This window comes from Rana temporaria, chromosome 10 (genome assembly GCF_905171775.1).
Source record: "Rana temporaria chromosome 10, aRanTem1.1, whole genome shotgun sequence".
Classification (NCBI taxonomy): domain Eukaryota; kingdom Metazoa; phylum Chordata; class Amphibia; order Anura; family Ranidae; genus Rana; species Rana temporaria.
This window is the reverse complement of record NC_053498.1, coordinates 75,240,010-75,264,535: the sequence shown is the minus strand read 5'-3', so window position 1 is coordinate 75,264,535 and position 24,526 is coordinate 75,240,010. Positions and strand designations below refer to the sequence as shown.

The window sequence follows — 24,526 nt, the reverse complement described above, 5'->3', positions numbered from 1 at the left end:
CGTAAGTGCCCTGTATGGAAGTGGTTAAGGTGCCTGCGCGGGCCCATTTTAGGTATCTTCAAATTGCTCATTCCTACAGGTGTAAATTTTTAGGCCAACCAGTTGAATTGGTATACTCGGAGCTCGAATCCACCCTGCGAGTGAAAGACTTGGAGAAACCCACGTCTCAGCTCTATGGGTCCCTGCTGGCCCGAGCTGTCCTCCCTCCACAGGAAATGGGTAGGGGACATACCGGAGCTGGGCGAGGATGACTGGAGGAAGATTTGGGACTTTCCCTTCTCCTCTTTGGTCTCAACAAGGGACAAATTGGTCCACATTGTGCATAGAGCTCATTACACGCCTCACAGACTGCACCAGATGTCGCCGGAGCATTCTCCCGCGTGCTGACGTTGCTCCTATCAACCGGGTGACTTTTCCCAAATGTTTTGGGGTTTGCCCAGAAATAGAATATTATTGGAAAGAAATACTCCAGGTGATTGCTTAGGTCACTAAGACTTGTGTTCCTTATGATCCTAAATGTTCTGCTGGGACTGGTGGAACAAATGTCAATGATCAGAGCCAGGAAAATACTCATATCCCTGTTACTGTACTATGCTCGTAAGGCCATCACGATGACCTGGAAACAATCGGCTCCCCCCTCTGTCAGATTCTGGAAAAGCCTAGTGAATGCCAGTTTGCCCCTATATAAAGCTACCTACTCAGGCAGGGGTTGTCCATAAAAAATTGAGAAGGTATGGACCTGCTGGCTAGATGATAATACAATGGCAACTGATGCAGTAACCACCTCCTAGAGTAACGGTATATCTCTAATTTGTTAATATATTGACCCAATAATTCTCATGTTGCAGTATCCTGTCAGTACTAATTTGAGCACAGATTCCCTTGAAATGAACCTCTCCCCTCATTGGGGTTATAGTATAAGTCGGTTTGTTTATGTTGTATGTTGTGCCCTGTTGTGGTATGTTGTCGCAACAGAGGAATTGCCCCTGTGTGGTCAAACGTTTGGCCCCTGTGTGGGCTAGTTTTGTGTACTAATGAAAACTTAAAAAAAAAAAGATTTTGCAAAAAAAAAACGAGAATGCCCTTTTAATTTTAAAAATCGAGGATGCTCTTTTAATTTTAAAAATCGAGGATGCCCTTTTAATTTTAAAAATATATCTGGAGTTTGTGGCTGTTTTTCCCTTGATGAAAATTCAAGTATCCAATGCACATTCTAACTAAATGTTACCAACTTTCTTTGAGATGAAATTTTACGCCACTGTGGAATTTTATGTGATAGTTGAGTGATTATGGCCCAGATTCACAGCCGAGATACGACGGAGTATCTCAGATACGCCGTCGTATCTCTCAGAGTATCTATGCGACTGATTCATAGAATCAGTTACGCATAGATAGCCCTTAGATCCGACAGGTGTAATTGTTTTACACTGTCGGATCTTAGGATGCAATACCGCGGCCGCCGCTGGGGGGAGTTTGCGTCGTAAACCAGCGTCGGGTATGCAAATTAGTAGTTACGGCGATCCACGACGGTTTTTCGCGTTCGCTACGTCGCTGCTAGTCTAGTTTCCTGTCGCAAAGTTAGTCGTCGTTTTTGGGTGCCTTAACTTTACACAGCAAACGTATTGCTGTATAAAGTATGGCCGTCGTTCCCGCGTCGAAATTTAAAAATTCACGTCGTTTGCGTAAGCCGTCCGGGAATACGGAATTACGCTACGCGCGTCGCCGTTCGAAGAATGACGTCACTGCGCGCAAAACACGGCGGAAAATTTTGAAACAGAGCAGGCGCAGTAGGTCCGGCGCGGGAGCGCCCCTAATTTAAATGGCACACGCCCCTTTGAATTACGCGGGCTTACGCGGAAGTTTTCTCACAAGTGCTTTGTGAATCAGGCACTTGCGATGAAAACTTGCGGCAGGGTAACGTATCTACGATACGTTACGCCGCCGCACTTCTACGTGAATCTGGGCCTATGTTTGTACCTCTCTTGAGAAACTCCTGTTGCTTCAAACTATTGTTTTTTTTTAACACTGACTTTGTTCAGATCTATCACAGTATGAGCCAGCTAAGTGCTGGAGCGCATGGACAATTTTTAATAAGTTAAAGTGGAGTTCCACCCATAAATATAACATTACATCAGTAGTTTTAAAAAAATGTCATTAGTCCTTTAAGAAGGACTTTTAGTCCTTTTTTTTTTTTAGATGCCTTCAAAGTGTTGTTGCTAGGCAGAATAGTTAATCTTCCCTCTTCCTGCACCTAGGTGCTTAAGCTTCCTAACCTACACCGCACAGACTCCTGGGAATGTAGTGGGTGTAACTTTCCAGGAGTCTGTGCAATCCCCAGTCTCGAAGAATCATGTGACTTGGACAGTACAGGTGCTGAAACCTGATCTGAAACCTATTACACTGCTTGTGCAAGATCTGCAAGGCTGAAATCCAGGAAGTCATACAGTCTGGCTTCATGATGCCCACACTTAAGATGGCCCCAGTCAATTTCTATTTTATAAAGTGTCTAAATGCTGTAACAACCTAACAAAACGGACCTTAGTTTACAGACTAACTTTACTAGAATACATTAAGCTTGTGTATTACAGGGGTATTTATATATAAAAAGTGAAATTGTGGCCGGAACTCCGCTTTAAGAACGGTACTAAATGACTCTGTACATGTCTACAGCTATAAATGCCCCAACGGGGATGAAGTGTTTATTCAAGGTGGGAACACATCCCAAACTACTCATAAAAGATGCCACCTAAGACAAAAAATAGACTTCAGGCTGATAAATAATATGCATTTATTGATTTGATATTTCACATGTACAGCCAGTCTAAACTCCGTCAGTATACTGGAGCTTATCAGGGAATCACACAGTCCGGTTGCTGGCTACGCACTGGTAGATGGTCACACTTGAAAGGCCATGAGAAGCCAAGTTGCTCGATTTGAGTCAAGCATAGTTGCATTGCATTTAAACACACTGAACGACAAGGCTGTAAAGCTCCACCATCAGATGAACAGCTGGGAACCAACAGGGCACACAGTAATGGGCGCATAGCAGGGAAACATGGCAGATCCTGGAGAATCTGTTGGAGAAAATAAAAATAGTTTTACCATTAATGGGGATAATTAATAAAAATGTAAAAGGAAACTATAAATAAACTTATCTAAGATCAGCAGGCTGCATAATATATTAACGCATATCTATGCATTCCAGCACTTCATGGGTAAAAGAATATGTAAACCCAACATTTCATATTCCTGATATGTGACTGCTGTACCATTTACTTTTTATGAAAAATGATTCTGTTTTCTTTGTATTGTTTCCCTTGTGTGAAATCCTTGGTGTTCCTACCAGTCCCTCTGCTTTCCTATTAAAAACTGACCACACTAAGCAGGAGAAAACACTGTTGTCAGTTCTCTAGTTCTGCTGGGAACTCAGCCTATTTTCCTCCAATGAGCAGACTTGTCCTGAGAGCCCCCGCACAGCCTTTCACTTGGAAGTTTATTGTGCTGCTGTTTCTCTTCCCCTGCTCTTTTGCAGCTCAGAACAGAGGGAATGTGATCACTTAAGCCCCATACACACTATCAGTTTTCCTGCTGGTTTTCTCTTCGGGTTTACCAAAACCATGTAGTACAAGGACCTGCCTGATTGCATTAAAATTGAAACGCTTAAGGTTTGACCTCATATTAGATGGTTTTGGTAAACCTGAAGAGAAAACCATCAGGAAAACTGATAGTGTGTATGGGGCTTAATATAAGAAGGGAAAAGAGGTAGTTTTAATGTTTTTTTATATCTATACACACACGTTTTGTCGTTAATTTCTATTTCAAACTGAATGGGTTATTTTACAAGGTGATCGTTTATAATAACTTTAATGTACAGGTGTATCTTTCTATTAAAAAACAAACCCTATGGGTGTCCCCCCACCCCTGATGCCGCGTACACACGACCGTTTTTCGGGTTGTAAAAAATTATGTTTTTCAGGCTCTAGAAAAAACGTTTTTTTTCAACCCGATCATTAAAACGACCTTGCCTACACACGATCGTGAAAAAAAAATGCTCTAGCAAAGCGCGGTGAAGTACAATACGTACGACAACACTATAAAGGGGAAGTTCCATGCGGATGGCGCCACCCTTTGGCCTGCTTTAGCTGATTTCATGTTAGTAAAAGACGATTTGCGCTTTTCAGTCTGTTACAGCGTGATGAATGTGCTTACTCCATTACGAACGCTAGTTTTACCAGAACAAGCGTTCCCATCTCATAACTTGCTTCTGAGCATGCACGTTTTTTTTCACATCGTTAAAGCCCACACACAACCATTTTTCACAACCTGAAAAACGACAACGTTAAAAACGTTGTAAAAAATAGAGCATGTTCGAAAAAAAATTTGCCCATTTTTTTCGATCGTGAAAAATGCTCTGAAGCCCACACACGGTCGTTTTTAATGACATTAAAATAAACATAATTTTTTAGAACCCGAAAAAACGGTCGTGTGTACGCGGCATTAGTTATTATAACAATGAATTTTCCTCATTGTGCATGTACTGCTGTGTACACTGAACAGTTTATCAAACTCATGGTGACCACCAAGCTAATGCTTTAGTGGCCATCTGGATTAAATTACTATATACCGTATTTATCGGCGTATACCGCGCACTTTTTTGTCCTGAAAATCAGGGCAAAATCGTGGGTGCGTGGTATACGCTGATACCCGCTTTCCCGCGCCGAGTTTGAATACTGCGCCGACATATACCGAGCGCAGTACACTCGGGTATAGTCGGGCAGTCTCGTCTCCTTCCGCGCTCACGTCCTGGACGTACAGGACGTCAGCGCGAGAGCTGCCGAGCCTGCCTGACAATACACAGTGTGTACTGCGCTCTGTATATGTCGGTGCAGTATTCAAACTCGGCGCAGGAAAACGAGCGGGGAGGACGCGAGGACGCCGCAGAAGGACGCCGGACCCGACGAAGAGGACACCCGAAGCCGCAGACGGACGCCGGACCCGACGGGGCCGCCGCACAAGACACCAAAACTGTAAGTACAAAAAACTTTTTTCTACAGGAATTCGCTGCAACTTTAGGGGTGCGCGCTATACGCGGGAGCGCGCTATACCGCAATAAATACGGTAGTTATCAAAAAAGAGGAAAAAACTTTAAAGAATGAATCTTTCCTTCAAGGCTTAAAGTATGTCTATATCCATGTATCTGTTATGCCTCATACACACAATCGTTTTTTCTGGCAGGAAAACTGCCAGGACAGCTTTTGGCCGGGAAAACTGGCCATGTGTATGCTCCATGGCAGTTTTCCCGACAGGAAAACCGCCGGGAATCACGGCAGGAAAAATGAGAGCATGTCTTCTATTTTCCTGCCAGGATTCCCGGCGGTATTTTTTTCAGCAGTTTCCCTATGGGGAAAGCCTGCAGTGGAGCATACACACGGCCGGGATTCCCGGCCAAAGCTCTCATGGCAGTTTTCCTGCCAGGAAAACCGGCTGTATGTAGGGGGGTAAAAGCTGCCGAGCAGGTTCTCGGCTTTCCCCTCGGTTTTCCCGGCGGTAAATTCCCGGCGGTAAAAAGTCTGCCGGGAAAACCAATCGTGTGTACGAGGCATAAGAAAATGTAAATTCTGATTTACAAATTTAACCTAGGCTTTTCTCATGTATTCTCTTTATGCAGCAATGGCTCTACCCACAAGTGGAAGTAGCCACAAGTCTCAAGTGGAAGTAGCCCTCCCTCTGGCTAATGTTTTTCTTTCTGATATAATATTGCAACAGTTCCTCCTTTTCTGTCGTTGCAATTCCATGAAAGCAGAATATGATCCTAACCCTAACGCTAATACTAACACTATACCCAACCAGTTTCTCTTAGGCCCCATACACACCATAGAATCCATCCGCAGATAAATCCCAGCAAATGGGTTTCAGCGGATAGATCCTATGGTGTGTACACTCCAGCGGATCTGTTTCCGCGGATATTTATCCCCTGGGATGGATTTCCAGCGGATAAATATTTGATGACATGCTATCAAATCTATCCGCTGGAATCCATCCCAACGGATGGATCCGCTGATCTGTATAGACTCACCGGATCCATCCGTCCGAAGGGATCCCCCGCATGCGTCGTAATGATTCGACGCATTCGTGGAATTCCTTATATGACAGCGTCGCGCACGTCATAATCGCGGCGACGGCGCGACACGTCATCGCCAGAGGATTTCGGCGCTGATTTCGATCCGATGGTGAGTACACTCCATGGCATAGAAATCCGCGCAAATCCTCGAGAGGATTTATCCGTGGATACGGTCCGCTGGACCGTATCCGCGGATAAATCCTCTCGTGTGTATGGGGCCTATGAGTTGCCCTTAGATTAAAGGAGCTTTTTAGGCTGGGCTTCTCCTATGGGTCACAGAAGTGAAAATCGCTTTGCACTCCTGTTTTCAGTGGAGAGCGGTCTGAAGTCCGCTCTTTGATGACGTCACAGGAATCAGTCCAGGCACCACGTCATCACGACTTCCGAAGTCTGGATCTGCAAGCTGCTGAGAGGCTGAGACGGCCAGTTCTTGCCCCTCCATAGCTCAGCGCTCCAGTGAGCATGGAGGAGTAGAGCAGGAGAGATGCTGACTGACAGCAGCTCTCTGCTCGGGGAGGAGTGAGAACCAAGCCATTGGCAATGTTCGTTAGCTCGGTTCTCAGTGAAGAGACGCCGGGGGACAGATGCAGCATCCGTCTGATGCTCCATCCACCAAGGTAAGTATGAATAGCCAAAAAAAGAAAACCCATACTTATTTTTTAAGGATTTCTCACTAAACACAAACCTACACACCTGACTTGATCTTTTGTCTCTCGGAGAATCTTCATATTCCAAGACAATGGGTTTGATCATCGCTTACAATGTTAATACAAACAAATAAAATGATAAACAGTCTCTTGCACTGTGATAAGGTGCTCCAAACAAAATAAAGTGCTGAAGTGCGCCGAATATATTTCTGTGCCATGTGCCACACTTCCCTCTTATGACCCCACTCACCAAAGTTAATGGACCCTCAGCTTTGCAGTCTGTGGGTCAAACACACTGTGATCTAGTGATCTGGTATTGTAGGGTAAACCTTGGGACTCTTCAGACAGCTCTCCACACTTAAAATGGTCTTGAGGATGACCAAATAGATCCATCAGGTGCAATAATAAAAAAAATATGCTGATAGTGAAGTACTGTTAGATACAGATTGATTGCGCACTCAGAGTGTCACTTACAAAATTGCTGGAAAAAACAGGCATCAGTACAGAGAATGGTCTCATTCGGGTTTGCCGCTAGACAGTGTGCATTCCACAGAGGGCGGAAGTAACGTCAATAATTGGAAAACCAGAAATGCGTCAACGTGTTTCGTCCCTCCTCCAGGGCATCATCAAAAGACTAAGGTGTAAACCTAGCGTTATTCCAAATTTATTAGAATGAAAAATGGAGGAGGAGTGTCTTCATTGAATCATCTATACTGCTGTTCTTCCTGAAGCCCTGAGGCTGTTAACCACTGCAGTGCCTGAGGTTCAGAGACAGGAAGAGGACAGGTATCCCTGCAGTAAAAAATTTCTCCAGGACCCAACTGCCTGCACAACAGGGACATACTTCATCACAGGTAACTGACATGACTAAGGCCCCTTTCAGACTGGGGCGGTAGCTGCGGTGGCGGTATAACGCCGCTAAAAGCCCTTGGGCTTTCACATTGAGTCTGCAGTGAAGGAGTTTTTCAGGCGGGATAGCAGCGCTATTTTTAGCGCTGTACTGCCTGAAAAACTCCTCAATGTGAAAGGGGCCTAAAGCTGCAGGAATGTTTTTTAAACTTTAAATTGAATGCACTAAAAATTGGACATGCATTTTTGAGTGCAACAAACCGCAATGCACAAAATGTGTATTATGGTTCTCTGCAGTGCAGATGCACAGCCCACTGGCGTAACTAGTGTGTTGGGGTGCTGTTCAAAAATATCACTGCAACACGTGCAAATCAGTCCACATGCATTTTACAATGCTCTAGGGAAACCAAAATGAATGAAAACAAAATTACTGTGCATTCCTCTGGACATTTTCTAAGTTGTGCACAACTGCTCTACCAGTTTAGATCAGGGGTCACCAAACCCTTCAGCTCATCAACATTGGAAAGCGGAGCTTCAGTCCCTGTTTTTTGTGGCTCCCTCCTCCCCAGGGCTGTCTTAATGAGAGGGCACACCTGGGCACTGCCCAGGGGCCCCAGCTGCATGGGGGCCCCTGCCCTTTCCCCAAAGGAGCTGGTCCTTGAAGTTGGGGCAGCCCGGACTGCCCCTCTACATCCCAGATATCCCCCCAGCACTCTGAACCCTCTACACCCTAGATATTCCCTACGTCCTACCTACTTAATTTCTGTTTACCTGCACTGTCTCCATTGTAGGGGCCCCAGAGCATTACTTTGCCCAGGGGCCCATGATGCTATTAAGACGGCCCTGCTCCTCCCCCCTCCTATGCCACCATTATGGCACCTGTACAGATATGCTAAAGGCCTCTGCCTGGCTGTCGGGTTCTGGCAGATTCCATTGGCACATCCGAACATGCGCAAGGTAATTCCAGCACATGCGCAAAGATGGGTAGCATGGAACTAGGGGTGCAACGGATCGTCACCGATCCGTGATCCGAACGGGTCACCCCGTTCGAATCGGCACACCACGCGATCCGCGGAGCGCTCCGGAGCCTCGGCCGTAGGAAAGTCCCCGGCTTAGGCCTAGCTACGGAGCGGTGGCCATCTTGCTCCACCCCCGTGTGCTTGTCAGAGCACAGCGTGACACGCCTCCCCGCCTCAGCGCGCTCACTACAGACCTGGAACTGCCTGCAGACATGTGGAGACGGCGTCGGTGAGCTCTGCACCTGCAGGTAGGAGCTACACCATCACCTGGGGAGCATGTCTGTACACCAGGGTGAAGGGGGGTGGATAGTGATTAGGTGGGTGTAACAAGATTTGTCTTTTTTTTTTTTTTTTTGCTGATCCGAGGATCGATCCGATCCGTGACTCCTGATCCTCGGATCGATCCGATCCGTGATTTTTTTGATCCGTTGCACCCCTACATGGAACTGACAAAACGACCCCATCTTTGCCAAAGCACAAGGAAAAACCTGTGTGTGTGCAGATGTGCCACAGGACTGTCGAGACCTGAAGCCTTGCAGCATATCTGGGCACACGCAGAATCTGGGAGGGGAGCTGACGACCATTGCAGAACAATAAATGTTTAAAATAATATAGTCAAAAATATATACAATTTAATGAGTGGGAGGGGGAAGAAGCAAGACAAGAGGGGATTTGGGGGTGAAGCTATGCTTTAACAAAGCATTAAATTGTACATTCACCTCAAAACATTTCTTATAAAAAAATAAATCTAAAGTTATATAGGTTTCATACATAGTTACATAGGGCCAGATTCACATAAGAGATACGACGGCGTATCTGCTGATACGCCGTCATATCTCTGTTTCTATCTATGCGACTGATTCATAGAATCAGTTACGCATAGATATCCATAAGATCCGACAGGTGTAATTGTTTTACACTGTCGGATCTTAGGATGCAGTACCGCGGCCGCCGCTGGGGGGAGTTTGCGTCGTAAACCAGCGTCGGGTTTGCAAATTAGGAGTTATGGTGGATCCACAACGGATTTTCGCGTTCGCTACGTCGCCGCTAGTTTAGTTTCCCGTCGCAAAGTTAGTCGTCGTTTTTGGTGCCCTAACTTTAGTCAGCAAACGTATTGCTGTCTAAAGTATGGCCGTCGTTCCCGCGTCGAAATTTAAAATATAACGTCGTTTGCGTAAGCCGTCCGGGAATACAGAATTACGCTACGCGCGTCGCCGTTCGAAAAAATGACGTCACGGCGCGCAAAGCACGGCGGGAGTTAAGAAGCGGAGCATGCGCAGTAGGTCCGGCGCGTGAGCGCGCCTAATTTAAATGGCACACGTCCATTTGAATTGGCCCGCCTTGCGCGCCGGAGGTCGCCGGCGTAGTTTTCATCGCAAGTGTTTTGTGAATCAGGCACTTGCGATGAAAACTTGCGGCGGTGTAACCAGGGCCAGATTAACAAGGGGGCTGATGGAGCTGCAGCTCCAGGCCCCTTTCTCAAGATAGGCCCATTTGCCCAAAAAAAAAAAAATCAGAAAATAAATAAATAAAAAGATTGACTTTGGGGGTTGTAGCTCGACGACCAGAGGTCACAGAAACCCCACATTTGGGGGGTAGGCAGTTGAAGACCTACCCCACAACTGGACAAAATATGGGATGGCTATCATTTATGGTTCCGGAGATACGGGCCTGCTTGCACAGCCTGTCAGAAGCTACATTCAGAGCGGCCAATATAAATACAAGCTGACACACTACAGCAGACTGATAGGACCACAGTGCTTATAATAATTATTTGTATATTACTCATGGTAATTAACCCCTTGCCACCCAGGCCAATTCTGACACTTCTCTCCTACATGTAAAAATCATCATTTGTTTTTTGCTAGAAAATGACTCTATGGTGGTCTTTGCAACTTTTTATGTTGCACGGTGTAGAGCTGCACGATTCTGGCTAAAATGAGAATTGCAATTTTTTTGCTTAGAAGATAGATCACGATTCTCTCACGATTCTTGTGGCGTAACATCATCTTTCACATAAAAAAAAAAAAGGCTAATTTCACTGTTTTGTTTTTATGGTTTTTATTATTCATTGAAGTGGGAAAATGCAGTGTGACATAATATTGCAGCAATAGCCATTGTATTCCCTAGAGTCTCTGCTAAAATATATATAATGTTTGGCGGTTCCAAGTAATTTTCTAGCAAATAATATTGCTTTTTAACTTAAGAAACAAGGGCCAGATCCACAACCAGCGGGCTTAACTTAAATGTTCCGATTTAAGTTACACCGCCGCAAAATTTCTACCTAAGTGCCCGATCCACAAAGCACTTACCTAGAAATTTGCAGCTGTGTAACTTAAATCTGTCCGGCGCAAGGCGGGCCCAATCTAATGGGGCGAGTCCCATTTAAATTAGGCGCGCTCCCGCGCCGGACGTACTGCGCATGCTCCCGACGCTATTTTCCCGACGTGCTTTGCGTTACGTTACGCCGAGTTTTGTGAATCGCGGCGGGTAAAAAAGAGATGCGGCGGGAAAAAAAAAAATAAAAAAAAAATTTGACAGCGACGCGGGAAAGAAGGGTATACTTTTACATGGTGTACTAAGTTTACACTTTGTAAAAGCAGCCCTAATTTTGCGACGGCAAACTAACACTTACGGAGAATTAACAAAGGGAAAAACCTTTGTGGATCTCCGTAAGTGCTAATTTGCATACCCGACGCGGAATTTCGACGAGAAATGCCCCCAGCGGCGGCCGCGGTATTGCATCCTAAGATCCGACAGTGTAAAACTATTACACCTGCCGGATCTTAGGAATATCTATGCGTAACTGATTCTATGATTCTATTCGCCTGCGTATCCCTTTTGTGGATCTGGCCCCAACTGTTGGACTTTAAGTGGTTAAACTTCCCGCATTTACACACAGAAGTTTGATCTAAGAAGGAAGTTAGTTACAATTGGCTGGATTCAGGTAGAGTTAGGTCGGCGTATCAGTAGATACGCCGACCTAACTCGGAATCTGCGCCCACCTAAGTTTAAGTGTATTCTCAAACAGAGATACACTTAAACCTATCCGTCGTCCTATCTTAGGGTGCAATATTTAGGCTGGCCGCTAGGTGGCGCTTCCATTGCGGTCGGTGTAGAATATGTAAATCACTAGATACACCTATTCACGAACGTACGCCCGGCCGACGCAGTACAGATACGCCGTTTACGTAACGCTTCAACAGGCCTAAATTTATTCCATCAAATAGTTGGAATAGTTAAAGTATGGCCGCCGTTCCCGCTTCGAAATTCGAAAATTTTACGTTGTTTGCGTAAGTCGTCCGTGATTAGGGATTTACGTCATTTACGTCCACGTCGAAATCAATAGGCCCGTGCGGCGTACGTTGCCGCAATGCACACTGGGATATGTAGGCGGATGGCGCATGCGCCGTTCCAAAAAAACATCAATCACGTCAGGTCAAGCCCCATTAACATAAAACACGCCCCCTCAGCCAAATTTGAATTAGCCGCCCTTACGCCTGCCCGATTTACGCTGCGCCGCCGTAACTTAGCAGGCAAGTACTTTGAGAATCATGTACTTGCCTCGCTAACTTACGGCAGCGTATTTTAAAAACGATACGCTACGCCGCCGTAAAGTTAGGACGCCCTACCTGAATCCAGCTAAATGTTTCATTTTGTTTACAAACTTGGCAGACTGCCCAGATTTTTTCTTAAGGGCCCTTTCACACGGGCGGGCGGACGAACGAACCGTTTATTACAAGTCCGTTTACGGACTTGTAATGTGTCCCTATGGGATTGCAAGTGTATCCCTTTGATCTAAGAAGGAAGCGTTAGTTACAATGTTTCCTGTTAAAAACTTGCCAGACTGCCCAGATATTTTCTTTTGATAGCTGAAAGTCTCTCCACTTGTTATATGAAAGAATCGGCAAACTCTGCATTGGAGATCGTCAGGGGGGTTGAATCGAGATCACGATTTTTTTAACGATTAATTGTGCAGTATTTGCGCAGCAATTTTTCAAACATGTTTTTTTGGGAAAAAAAACTGTTTCATTCATTAAAAAAAACACTAGTTAGTTAAGTTAGCACGATTTTTTTTGGTATCCTAAGCGATGCTTTACATTTTTTTTAGGTTACATGTTTAGAGTTACAGAGGAGGTCTAGTACTAGAATTATTGTTCTCGCTCCAACGATCGTGGCGTATGTAACCTGTGTGTATCTGCCTCTGATACTACCAGTGCCTACCCAGCCACTGACTAGTATCTCTCCCCAGCCTGTCCCCACACACAATATCACCTGCTGACCTGTGGATGGGGGAATCACTCCTGCAGTGTTATTGTGTTCTGCCAGTGCGTACAATGATCAGTGTTGCTAACTATAGTTGGCAGCACTGATTGTTTTGGGAAAAACCTAACAGGCTGGTTGTACTCAAGTCGATTAATAGATTGACTTGTGTAAAACCAGCTAGCCCATACATAGATCGACTATGGCTGGTCTCTGCATAATTGGCGTAATTTCAATCCATGTATGACCCTCTTAACCACTACTCAGTCCCTAAATATCCTTCCACTCCTGTACATAGTGCTCACTGTCATACTCTCCATACTCCTCTCCTGTACATAGTGCTCACTGTCATACTCTCCACACTTCTCTCCTATACATAGTGCCCACTGTCGCACCCTCCACACTCCTCTCCTATATATAGTGCCCACTATCATACCGTCCACATTCCTCTCCTGTACATACTGCCCACTGTCATACCCTCCACACTCCTCTCCTGTACATACTGCCCCATCATACCCTCCACACTTCTCTCTGGTACGTACTACCCTCTGTCATACCCCCACACTCTTCCTGTACATACTGCCCATTGTCATACCCTTCACACTCCTCTCCTGTACATAGTGCCCACTGTTAGACCCTCCACATTCCTCTCCCTCACCTGCACATACTTCCCACTTATATACCGTCCATACTCCTCCCCTATGTCGCTTACCCACAAAAACAGTACTTTAACCACTTGACCACCGCCCCATGTCAAAAAGATGTCCTGTTTTTAAAGTTGAATATCTCGATAACGGCAGCAGCTGCTGCCACAACCGAGATATTCATCTTTTCAGGGGGCGGTGGTGTACACGATAACGGCGGTGTCCGCGGCGGATTCGCCGCAAGATTGCCGTTATCGGTGGCGGGAGAGGGCCCCCCCGCTCCCGCCGCTCTCCCGCGCCCTCCGCCGCTTACCGGAGCCGTCGGTAGCGGCGGAGGGGATCGGATGTGTCCAGCAGCTGAGCGGGGACAGGACTGAAGGAGAAATCTCCTTCACCCGTCCTCATAGCTCTGCTGGGCGGAAGTGACGTCAAAACGTCAGTCCCGCCCAGCCTCTTAAAGAAACATTTTTTTTTTTTGTCATTTGAAAAAATGACATTTTTTTTTTTTGCATTTAAGTCTAAATATGAGATCTGAGGTCTTTTTGACCCCAGATCTCATATTTAAGAGGACCTGTCATGCTTTTTTCTATTACAAGGGATGTTTACATTCCTTGTAATAGGAATAAAAGTGATCAATTTTTTTTTTTTTATTTCAGTGTAAAAAATTATAAAACTAAATAAAAATAAATAAGAAAACAAAAATTTTTTTTTTTAAAGCGCCCCATCCCGACGAGCTCGCGCGCAGAAGCAAACGCATACGCGAGTAGCGCCCGCATATGAAAACGGTATTCAAACCACACAAGTGAGGTATCGCCGCGATCGTTAGAGTGAGAGCAATAATTCTAGCCCTAGACCTACTCTGCAACTCAAAAAATGCAACCTGTAGAATTTTTTAAACGTCACCTATCGAGATTTTTAAGGGTAAAAGTTTGACGCCATGCCACGAGCGGGCGCAATTTTTAAGCGTGACATGTTGGGTATCATTTTACTCGGCGTAACATTATCTTTCACAATATATAAAAAAATTGGGCAAAATGCATTGATGTCTTATTTTTTAATTCAAAAAAGTGATTTTTATCCAAAAAAAGTGCGCTTGTAAGACCGCTGCGCAAATACGGTGTGACAAAAAGTATTGCAATGACTGCCATTTTATTCCCTAGGATGTCTGCTAAAAAAAAATATATAATGTTTGGGGGTTCTGATTAATTTTCTAGCAAAAAAATTGTGATTTTCACATGAAGGAGAGAAGTGCCAGAATAGGCCTGGTGGTCAAGTGGTTAAAATTATACTGAATATCCTCAATGTTACCAGCTCTAGAATGGACACACTTTTGTTAGTTCAACTAAAGGAAATCTCAGTTCTCATATTTGTTCTGCCCCATTATTAGTACTCTTTTAATTTTGTGATTACTACTATGATGTATAGAGGAACATCGGGGATCTCAGCTACTCTAAATATAGCACTTATATAAAAAAGTGTCCCTGAAAATATTTTTTAAATGTTGGCAACTGTGCACTTAGGCACTGCCCAAGGGCCACTGGGTCAGTAGGGGCCCCATGAGAGGCTCCTGGGATCCTGTGATATTAAAGTGGTAGTAAACTTTCCTGACATTACTACTTTTTAGAGGCCCTGGGGTAGGTTATAGACCGGGCTTTACAGAAACACAGGATCAATGTCTTCTGTGCTCACATAATGACAATCATGTTGGAATGAGAACAATAATTCTAGCACCAGAGCATTGCCTCTGGACGATTTTAGGTTCTGTAATTTGTCGCCATTTCACAGGTATGCACACTTTTATATTAGAGACCCTAAAAGTGTCACCCCTTTCATTATACAGGGGTCAGTGTCTCCCCATTCATAATACAGGGGTCAGTGTCACCCCCTTCATAATACAGGGGTCAGTGTCACCCCCTTCATAATACAGGGGACAGTGTCACCCCCTTCATAATACAGGGGTCAGTGTCACCCCCCTTCATAATACAGGGGTCAGTGTCACCCCCTTCATAATACAGGGGTCAGTGTCTCCCCCTTCATAATACAGGGGTCAGTGTCACCCCCTTCATAATACAGGGGTCAGTGTCACCCCCTTCATAATACAGGGGTCAGTGTCTCCCCCTTCATAATACAGGCGTCAGTGTCTCCCCCTTCATAATACAGGGGTCAGTGTCACCCCCTTCATAATACAGGCGTCAGTGTCTCCCCCTTCGTAATACAGGGGTCAGTGTCTCCCCATTCATAATACAGGGGTCAGTGTCACCCCCTTCATAATACAGGGGTCAGTGTCTCCCCATTCATAATACAGGGGTCAGTGTCTCCCCCTTCATAATACAGGGGTCAATGTCTCCCCCTCTATAATACAGGGGTCAGTGTCTCCCCCTTCATAATACAGGGGTCAGTGTCTCCCCCTTCATAATACAGGGGTCAGTGTCTCCCCCTCTATAATACAGGGGTCAGTGTCTCCCCCTTCATAATACAGGGGTCAGTGTCTCCCCCTTCATAATACAGGGGTCAGTGTCACCCCTTCATAATACAGGGGTCAGTGTCTCCCCCTTCATAATACAGGGGTTAGTGTCACCCCTTCATAATACAGGGGTCAGTGTCACCCCCTTCATAATACAGGGGTCAGTGTCTCCCCCTTCATAATACAGGGGTTAGTGTCACCCCTTCATAATACAGGGGTCAGTGTCTCTCCCTTCATAATACAGGGGTCAGTGTCTCTCCCTTCATAATACAGGGGTCAGTGTCACCCCCTTCATAATACAGGGGTCAGTGTCTCCCCATTCATAATACAGGGGTCAGTGTCACCCCTTCATAATACAGGGGTCAATGTCTCCCCCTCTATAATACAGGGGTCAGTGTCTCCCCCTTCATAATACAGGGGTCAGTGTCTCCCCATTCATAATACAGGGGTCAGTGTCACCCCTTCATAATACAGGGGTCAATGTCTCCCCCTCTATAATACAGGTTCCCGCCATAGAGACCTTCTGCTATATTTTTTGGGTAAAAAAAAATTACCAATAAGCATATACTGTATTGATTGGTTTGCATGTACAAACCATGATATATGTTTATTTTTTTTTACTAGTAATGGAGGTGATCAGCGACTTATAGCAGGACTGCGATATTGCGGCGGACAAATCGGACATCTAACTGACACTTTTTTGGGGAACCAGTGACTATAATACAGTGATCAGTGCTAAAAATATGCACTGTCACTGTACTTATGACACTGGCTGGGATCAAAGGGTTAAATATGTACCTAGCTAATGTTACAGTGTAGTGGGGGAAGTGCTTTTACTACTGGAAGACATGGATCACTGTTTCTGCTTTACAGAAACACAGGATCAATGTCTTCTGTGCTCACAGAATGACAGTGGGAGCACTGATATAAGGAGACTCTGATGTAATGGGGTGGGGGTCTCTAAGGGCACTGATATAAGGGGACTGTGGTGCAATGAGGGTCTCTATGGCGGGAACCTGTATTATAGAGGGGGAGACATTGACCCCTGTATTATGAAGGGGGAGATACTGACCCCTGTATTATGAAGGGGGAGACACTGATTCCTGTATTATGAAGGGGGAGACACTGACCCCTGTATTATGAAGGGGGAGACATTGACCCCTGTATTATGAATGGGGAGACACTGACCCCTATATTATGAAGGGGGAGATACTGACCCCTGTATTATGAAGGGGGAGACACTGACCCCTGTATTATGAAGGGGGAGACACTGACCCCTGTATTATGAAGGGGGAGACACTGACCCCTGTATTATGAAGGGGGAGACACTGACCCCTGTATTATGAAGGGGGAGACACTGATTCCTGTATTATGAAGGGGGAGACACTGACCCCTGTATTATGAAGGGGGAGATACTGACCCCTGTATTATGAAGGGGGAGACACTGATTCCTGTATTATGAAGGGGGAGACACTGACCCCTGTATTATGAAGGGGGAGACACTGACCCCTGTATTATGAAGGGGGAGATACTGACCCCTGTATTATGAAGGGGGAGACACTGATTCCTGTATTATGAAGGGGGAGACACTGACCCCTGTATTATGAAGGGGGAGACACTGACCCCTGTATTATGAAGGGGGAGATACTGACCCCTGTATTATGAAGGGGGAGACACTGACCCCTGTATTATGAAGGGGGAGACACTGACCCCTGTATTATGAAGGGGGAGACACTGACCCCTGTATTATGAAGGGGGAGACACTGACCCCTGTATCATGAAGGGGGAGACACTGACCCCTGTATTATGAAGGGGGAGACACTGACCCCTGTATTATGAAGGGGGAGATACTGACCCCTGTATTATGAAGGGGGAGACACTGACCCCTGTATTATGAAGGGGGAGACACTGACCCCTGTATTATGAAGGGGGTGACACTGACCCCTGTATTATGAAGGGGGTGACACTGACCCCTGTATTATGAAGTTTTGACACTGTCCCCTGTATTATGAAGGGGGAGACACTGTCCCCTGTATTATGAAGGGGGAGATATTGACCCCTGTATTATGAAGGGAGAGATACTGACCCCTGTATTATGAAGGGAGAGACACTGACCCCTGTATTATGAAGGGAGAGATACTGACCCCTGTATTATGAAGGGAGAGACACTGACCCCTGTATTATGAAGGGGGAGATATTGACCCCTGTATTATGAAGGGGGAGACACTGACCCCTGTATTATGAAGGGGGAGATACTGACCCCTGTATTATGAAGGGAGAGACACTGACCCCTGTATTATGAAGGGAGAGACACTGACCCCTGTATTATGAAGGGGGAGACACTGACCCCTGTATTATGAAGGAGGAGACACTGACCCCTGTATTATGAAGGGGGTGACACTGACCCCTGTATTATGAAGGGAGAGACACTGACCCCTGTATTATGAAGGGAGAGACACTGACCCCTGTATTATGAAGGGAGAGACACTGACCCCTGTATTATGAAGGGAGAGACACTGACCCCTGTATTATGAAGGGGGAGACACTGACCCCTGTATTATGAAGGGGGAGACACTGACCCCTGTATTATGAAGGGGGAGATATTGACCCCTGTATTATGAAGGGGGAGACACTGACCCCTGTATTATGAAGGGAGAGACACTGACCACTGTATTATGAATGAGGAGACACTGACCCCTGTATTATGAAGGGAGAGACACTGACCCCTGTATTATGAAGGGGGAGATATTGACCCCTGTATTATGAAGGGGGTGACACTGACCCCTGTATTATGAAGGGAGAGACACTGACCCCTGTATTATGAAGGGGGAGACACTGACCCCTGTATTATGAAGGGAGTGACACTGACCCCTGTATTATGAAGGGAGTGACACTGACCCCTGTATTATGAAGGGAGAGACACTCACCCCTGTATTATGAAGGGGGAGATATTGACCCCTGTATTATGAAGGGGGAGACACTGACGCCTGTATTATGAAGGGAGAGACACTGACCCCTGTATTATGAAGGGAGTGACACTGACCCCTGTATTATGAATGAGGAGACACTGACCCCTGTATTATGAAGGGGGAGACACTGACCCCTGTATTATGAAGGGGGAGACACTGACCCCTGTATTATGAAGGGGGAGACACTGACCCCTGTATTATGAAGGAGGAGACACTGACCCCTGTATTATGAAGGGGGTGACACTGACCCCTGTATTATGAAGGGAGAGACACTGACCCCTGTATTATGAAGGGAGAGACACTGACCCCTGTATTATGAAGGGAGAGACACTGACCCCTGTATTATGAAGGGAGAGACACTGACCCCTGTATTATGAAGGGGGAGACACTGACCCCTGTATTATGAAGGGGGAGACACTGACCCCTGTATTATGAAGGGGGAGATATTGACCCCTGTATTATGAAGGGGGAGACACTGACCCCTGTATTATGAAGGGAGAGACACTGACCACTGTATTATGAATGAGGAGACACTGACCCCTGTATTATGAAGGGAGAGACACTGACCCCTGTATTATGAAGGGGGAGATATTGACCCCTGTATTATGAAGGGGGTGACACTGACCCCTGTATTATGAAGGGAGAGACACTGACCCCTGTATTATGAAGGGGGAGACACTGACCCCTGTATTATGAAGGGAGTGACACTGACCCCTGTATTATGAAGGGAGTGACACTGACCCCTGTATTATGAAGGGAGAGACACTGACCCCTGTATTATGAAGGGAGTGACACTGACCCCTGTATTATGAATGAGGAGACACTGACCCCTGTATTATGAAGGGAGAGACACTGACCCCTGTATTATGAAGGGGGTGACACTGACCCCTGTATTATGAAGGGAGAGACACTGACCCCTGTATTATGAAGGGGGAGACACTGACCCCTGTATTATGAAGGGAGTGACACTGACCCCTGTATTATGAAGGGAGTGACACTGACCCCTGTATTATGAAGGGAGAGACACTGACCCCTGTATTATGAAGGGAGAGACACTGACCCCTGTATTATGAAGGGAGAGACACTGACCCCTGTATTATGAAGGGAGAGACACTGACCCCTGTATTATGAATGAGGAGACACTGACCCCTGTATTATGAAGGGAGAGACACTGACCCCTGTATTATGAAGGGAGAGACACTGACCCCTGTATTATGAATGAGGAGACACTGACCCCTGTATTATGAAGGGAGAGACACTGACCCCTGTAATATGAAGGGGGTGACACTGTATTGTCCTGGAATGAATGTGCCTGGGACACATAAATAAATAAAAACTGATCAAAGTCCCCCCCCCCCCCCCCAACCCTTTGAGAGGATCTTTTTTTGTTTTTTTTCCAACTGAACTGCTGCTCTTGCTGGCAGTTATAGATTATAAACAGACTTTCTGGAAAGTTCAGCAGATAACAATAAAGAGGGGGGGGGGGGGGGGAACAAATGTGTCCACCACATGTAAGGTCAGGTAAGCTGCTAGATTTTATAATTGTTTTTTTATTTAGGAACAGTTTATTATAAAAGACAGATCAGGTTTTATGTTTGGTACTCTGCTGGAAAAAAAAAAATCTTTGTTTACAGTTGGGACACAGCTGTCGCTATGGTAACAGAAGCTGATGATGTCACAGTGGTGAGTGGGCAGCTCACAGAAAACAGCTGTGCACAGAACACAGACGTCAGTTACTCCCGCAGAGTTCAAGTAGACGGAGGTGCATTGTGCATTCTGTTGATTTTGCGATTATTTATCAGGATTAACTGTGCGTTTTCTATAAAGCGCTGATTTTTTTCGAATATTTGTTCCGATTAGCTGTGTGTTTTCTATAAAGCACAGGTTTAGGTGGTTATTTAATAGGATTAGCTGTGTGTTTTTTTGTTACCACCGACTATCTTAGCACGTATATTTATCTTGTTGTTTGTAAGTGTTAGTAAATTAATTAACTAAGAATACAAAAAAAAACTAAGAGTACCGTCACTCATTTGAAAATGAGAGCCTTACCCCAGATTAGGACTGGAAAATCCAGAACTCAAGAAAGCATAGAACCCGATTCTTGCCCAAAACTTTATCAGGTGGATCATCCTGAGATACAAACTGGAATCCATACTGAGGTGCCAACAAGAGTTTTGAGTACTCCAGGAGCCTTGGAAGCCAATCCCCCTGTGATCAGGAGAAGCTCTCAAATAAGAGCTGCAAAGAGGAAGAATGATGGTGATGAATGTGACATCTCAGCAAAAACACCCACCATTGACTCCCAACTGTCTCAAGATTGGCTTCCTCAACCAGTAGCAACAAAACCTGAGACAAAAACCCGAACCAATAGGAAGGTGCCAAAAAAAGGTCCCTGTACTCCAGGAGCCTTGGAATCCAGACCTCCTGTGACCAGAAGAGCTGCTAAGAGGAAGAATGATGGTGATGAATGTGACATCTTAGCAAAAAAACTTGCCATTGACTCCCATCAGGTCCAAGGTTGGCTTCCTCAACCAGTAGCAACAAAACCTGAGACAAAAACCCGAACCAATAGGAAGGTGCCAAAAACAGGTCCCTGTACTCCAGGAGCCTTGGAATCCAGGCCTCCTGTGACCAGAAGCGCTGCTAAGAGGAAGAATGATGGTGATGAATGTGACATCTTAGCAAAAACACTTGCCATTGACTCCCATCTGGTCCAAGGTTGGCTTCCTCAACCAGTAGCAACAAAACCTGAGACAAAATCCAGAACCAATAAGAAGGTGCCAAAAAGACGTCCCCGTACTCCAGGAGCCTCGGAATCCAGGCCTCCTGTGATCTGCAAAGAGCAGGAAGCCGTACCTCGAAGAAGAGCTACAAAGAGGAAGAATGATGGTGATGAATGTGACATCTTAGAAAAAAAACTTGGCATCGACTCCCAGCTGTCCAAAGATTGTCTTCCTCAACCAGTAACCGAAAAATCTGAGACACAAATCAGAATCCATACGGAGGTGCGAAACAGAGTTCTCCATACTCCAAGACCCTCGAAAACCAAGCTACCTGTGATCAAGAATGAGCAGGAAGCTTTGCCTCTAAGAAGAGATACAAAGAGGAAGAATGATGGTGACATATGTGACATCATAGCAAAGAAATGTGTCCCTCACTCCTGGCTGTCTGATAATTGCTTTCCTCGCCCAGTAGCCACAAAACCTAAGCCGCAAACCCAAATCCATACAGGAGCCTCGGAAGCCAAGCCTCCTGTGATCAGGAAAAAGCAGGAAGCCTTACCTCTAAGAAGAGCTACAAAGAGGAAGAATGATAGTGACATATGTGACATCCCAGCAAAAGTATTTGTCCAACCCTCCTGGCTGTCTGATGATTGGATTCCTCACCTCGGCTTAGACTTATATTACAGATATGTATTTTATTCACCATACGGTTTACCACTTAAAGTTTGTAAGGTAGCAACTGCCATATTACAAAAGCAATTTGAGTCGGTGCGCGGTGCCCCACTTGTAAGGTTTGTATGCAAAAAAATAACTCCAGTGTCAGGACCAACTGTTCAGGTTCATGTATGCACAAAGAGTAGTCATGCCTTTGTATCCTGCTATTTAGGAGGCAAAGTCATGGTCGCTGACCCCGATCTACGGGGGCGACAAGAGTTTAGCGCTAATATCTGGAGGCAACTCAGAAAAAGCTATCAGACAGTAGTCAAAGATCTAATCCGCGACATAAAGATTATAAATGTGCAAGCACAAAATGTGCAGGCTAGAGACTGTGTTGTATATGCAATAGCAAATGCCTACGAACTCCTCACACCATATGGCGATCCCACCTGCCAATACCGGCGAGAACACATGAGGTTGCACCTAGAAAAATGTCTACAGAATGGAGTTATTACGGAATTCCCAAAGACATACAAGCCAATTGGATATGTTCGGGACAGATTCACCAACACGAAAAAGTCCCATGGAAGTAGACACAGAGAAAAGAAAAGACGACACAGAGAAAAGAAAAGACGATACAGATACTGTCTCTGTAGCCTCTGCACTTCAGATGAATGGTTGGAAGAGGCCTGGAAGAGTAGTGATAGGAAGGGGAGGGAGAAGAGGAGTAGTTCTAGGGAGGGGAGGGAGAAGAAGAGTAGTGATAGGAGGGGGAGGGAGAAGAGGAGTAGTTCTAGGAAGGGGAGGGAGAAGAAGAGTAGTGATAGGAGGGGAAGGGAGAAGAGGAGTAGTACTAGGAGGGGGAGGGAGTAGAGGAGTAGTGCAAGGAAGGGGAGGGAGAAGAGGAGTAGTGATAGGAGGGGGAGGGAGAAGAGGAGTAGTTCTAGGAAGGGGAGGGAGAAGAAGAGTAGTGATAGGAGGGGAGGGAGAAGAGGAGTAGTGCTAGGAGGGGGAGGGAGAAGAGGAGTAGTGCAAGGAAGGGGAGGGAGAAGAGGAGTAGTGCTAGGAGGAGGGGGGGAGAAGAGGAGTAGTGCAAGGAAGGGGAGGGAGAAGAGGAGTAGTGATAGGAGGGGGAGGGAGAAGAGGAGTAGTGCTAGGATGGGGAGGGAGAAGAGGATTAGTGCAAGGAGGGGGGGGGGAGAAGAGGAGTTGTGCTAGGAGGGGGAGGGAGAAGAGAATTAGTACAAGGAGGGATAGAGGGACAGTGGGGTGGACAGAGGGACAGTGGGGTGGATGGAGGGACAGTGGGGTGGATGGAGGGATAGAAGGACAGTGGGGTGGACAGAGGGACAGTGGGGTGGACGGAGGGACAGTGGGGTGGATGGAGGGATAGAAGGACAGTGGGGTGGACAGAGGGACAGTGGAGTGGACAGAGGGACAGTGGAGTGGACAGAGGGACAGTGGAGTGGACAGAGGGACAGTGGAGTGGACAGAAGGACAGTGGGGTGGACAGAGGGGCAGTGGGGTGGACAGAGGGGCAGTGGGGTGGATGTAGGGAAAGGAGGACAGTGGGGTGGACATAGGGACAGTGGGGTGGGACAGTGGGGTGGACGGAAGGACAGTGGGGTAGACGGAGGGACAGTGGGGTAGACGGAGGGACAGTGGGGTAGACGGAGGGACAGTGGGGTGGATAGAGGGACAGTGGGGTGGATAGAGGGACAGTGGGGTGGACGGAGGGACAGTGGGGTGGACGGAGGGACAGTGGGGTGGATGGAGGGATAGAGGGACAGTGGGGTGGACAGAGGGACAGTGGGGTGGATGGAGGGACAGTGGGGTGGACGGAGGGACAGTGGGGTAGACGGAGGGACAGTGGGGTAGACGGAGGGACAGTGGGGTGGACGGAGGGACAGTGGGGTGGACAGAGGGACAGTGGGGTGGACAGAGGGACAGTGGGGTGGATGGAGGGATAGAGGGACAGTGGGGTGGACAGAGGGACAGTGGGGTGGATGGAGGGACAGTGGGGTGGATGGAGGGACAGTGGGGTGGATGGAGGGATAGAAGGACAGTGGGGTGGACAGAGGGACAGTGGGGTGGACGGAGGGACAGTGGGGTGGACGGAGGGATAGAAGGACAGTGGGGTAGACGGACGGAACAGTGGGGTAGACGGAGA

The 24,526-nt window shown here is 46.4% G+C and overlaps 1 protein-coding gene across 2 annotated transcripts in view; it reads right to left on the bottom strand.

Annotated features, from left to right (window-relative positions):
- Positions 1 to 2,771: 2,771 nt before the first annotated feature.
- LOC120915205 (membrane frizzled-related protein) overlaps positions 2,772 to 24,526 on the bottom strand; it is a 170,348-nt gene continuing 148,593 nt past the window's right edge. For both annotated transcript variants that reach the window (XM_040325513.1, XM_040325512.1), the window contains exon 13: positions 2,772 to 3,074. In XM_040325513.1, the coding sequence (XP_040181447.1) occupies positions 2,850 to 3,074 (225 nt within the window). In that variant the 3' untranslated portion in view covers positions 2,772 to 2,849. The remainder of the gene's footprint in view (positions 3,075 to 24,526) is intronic.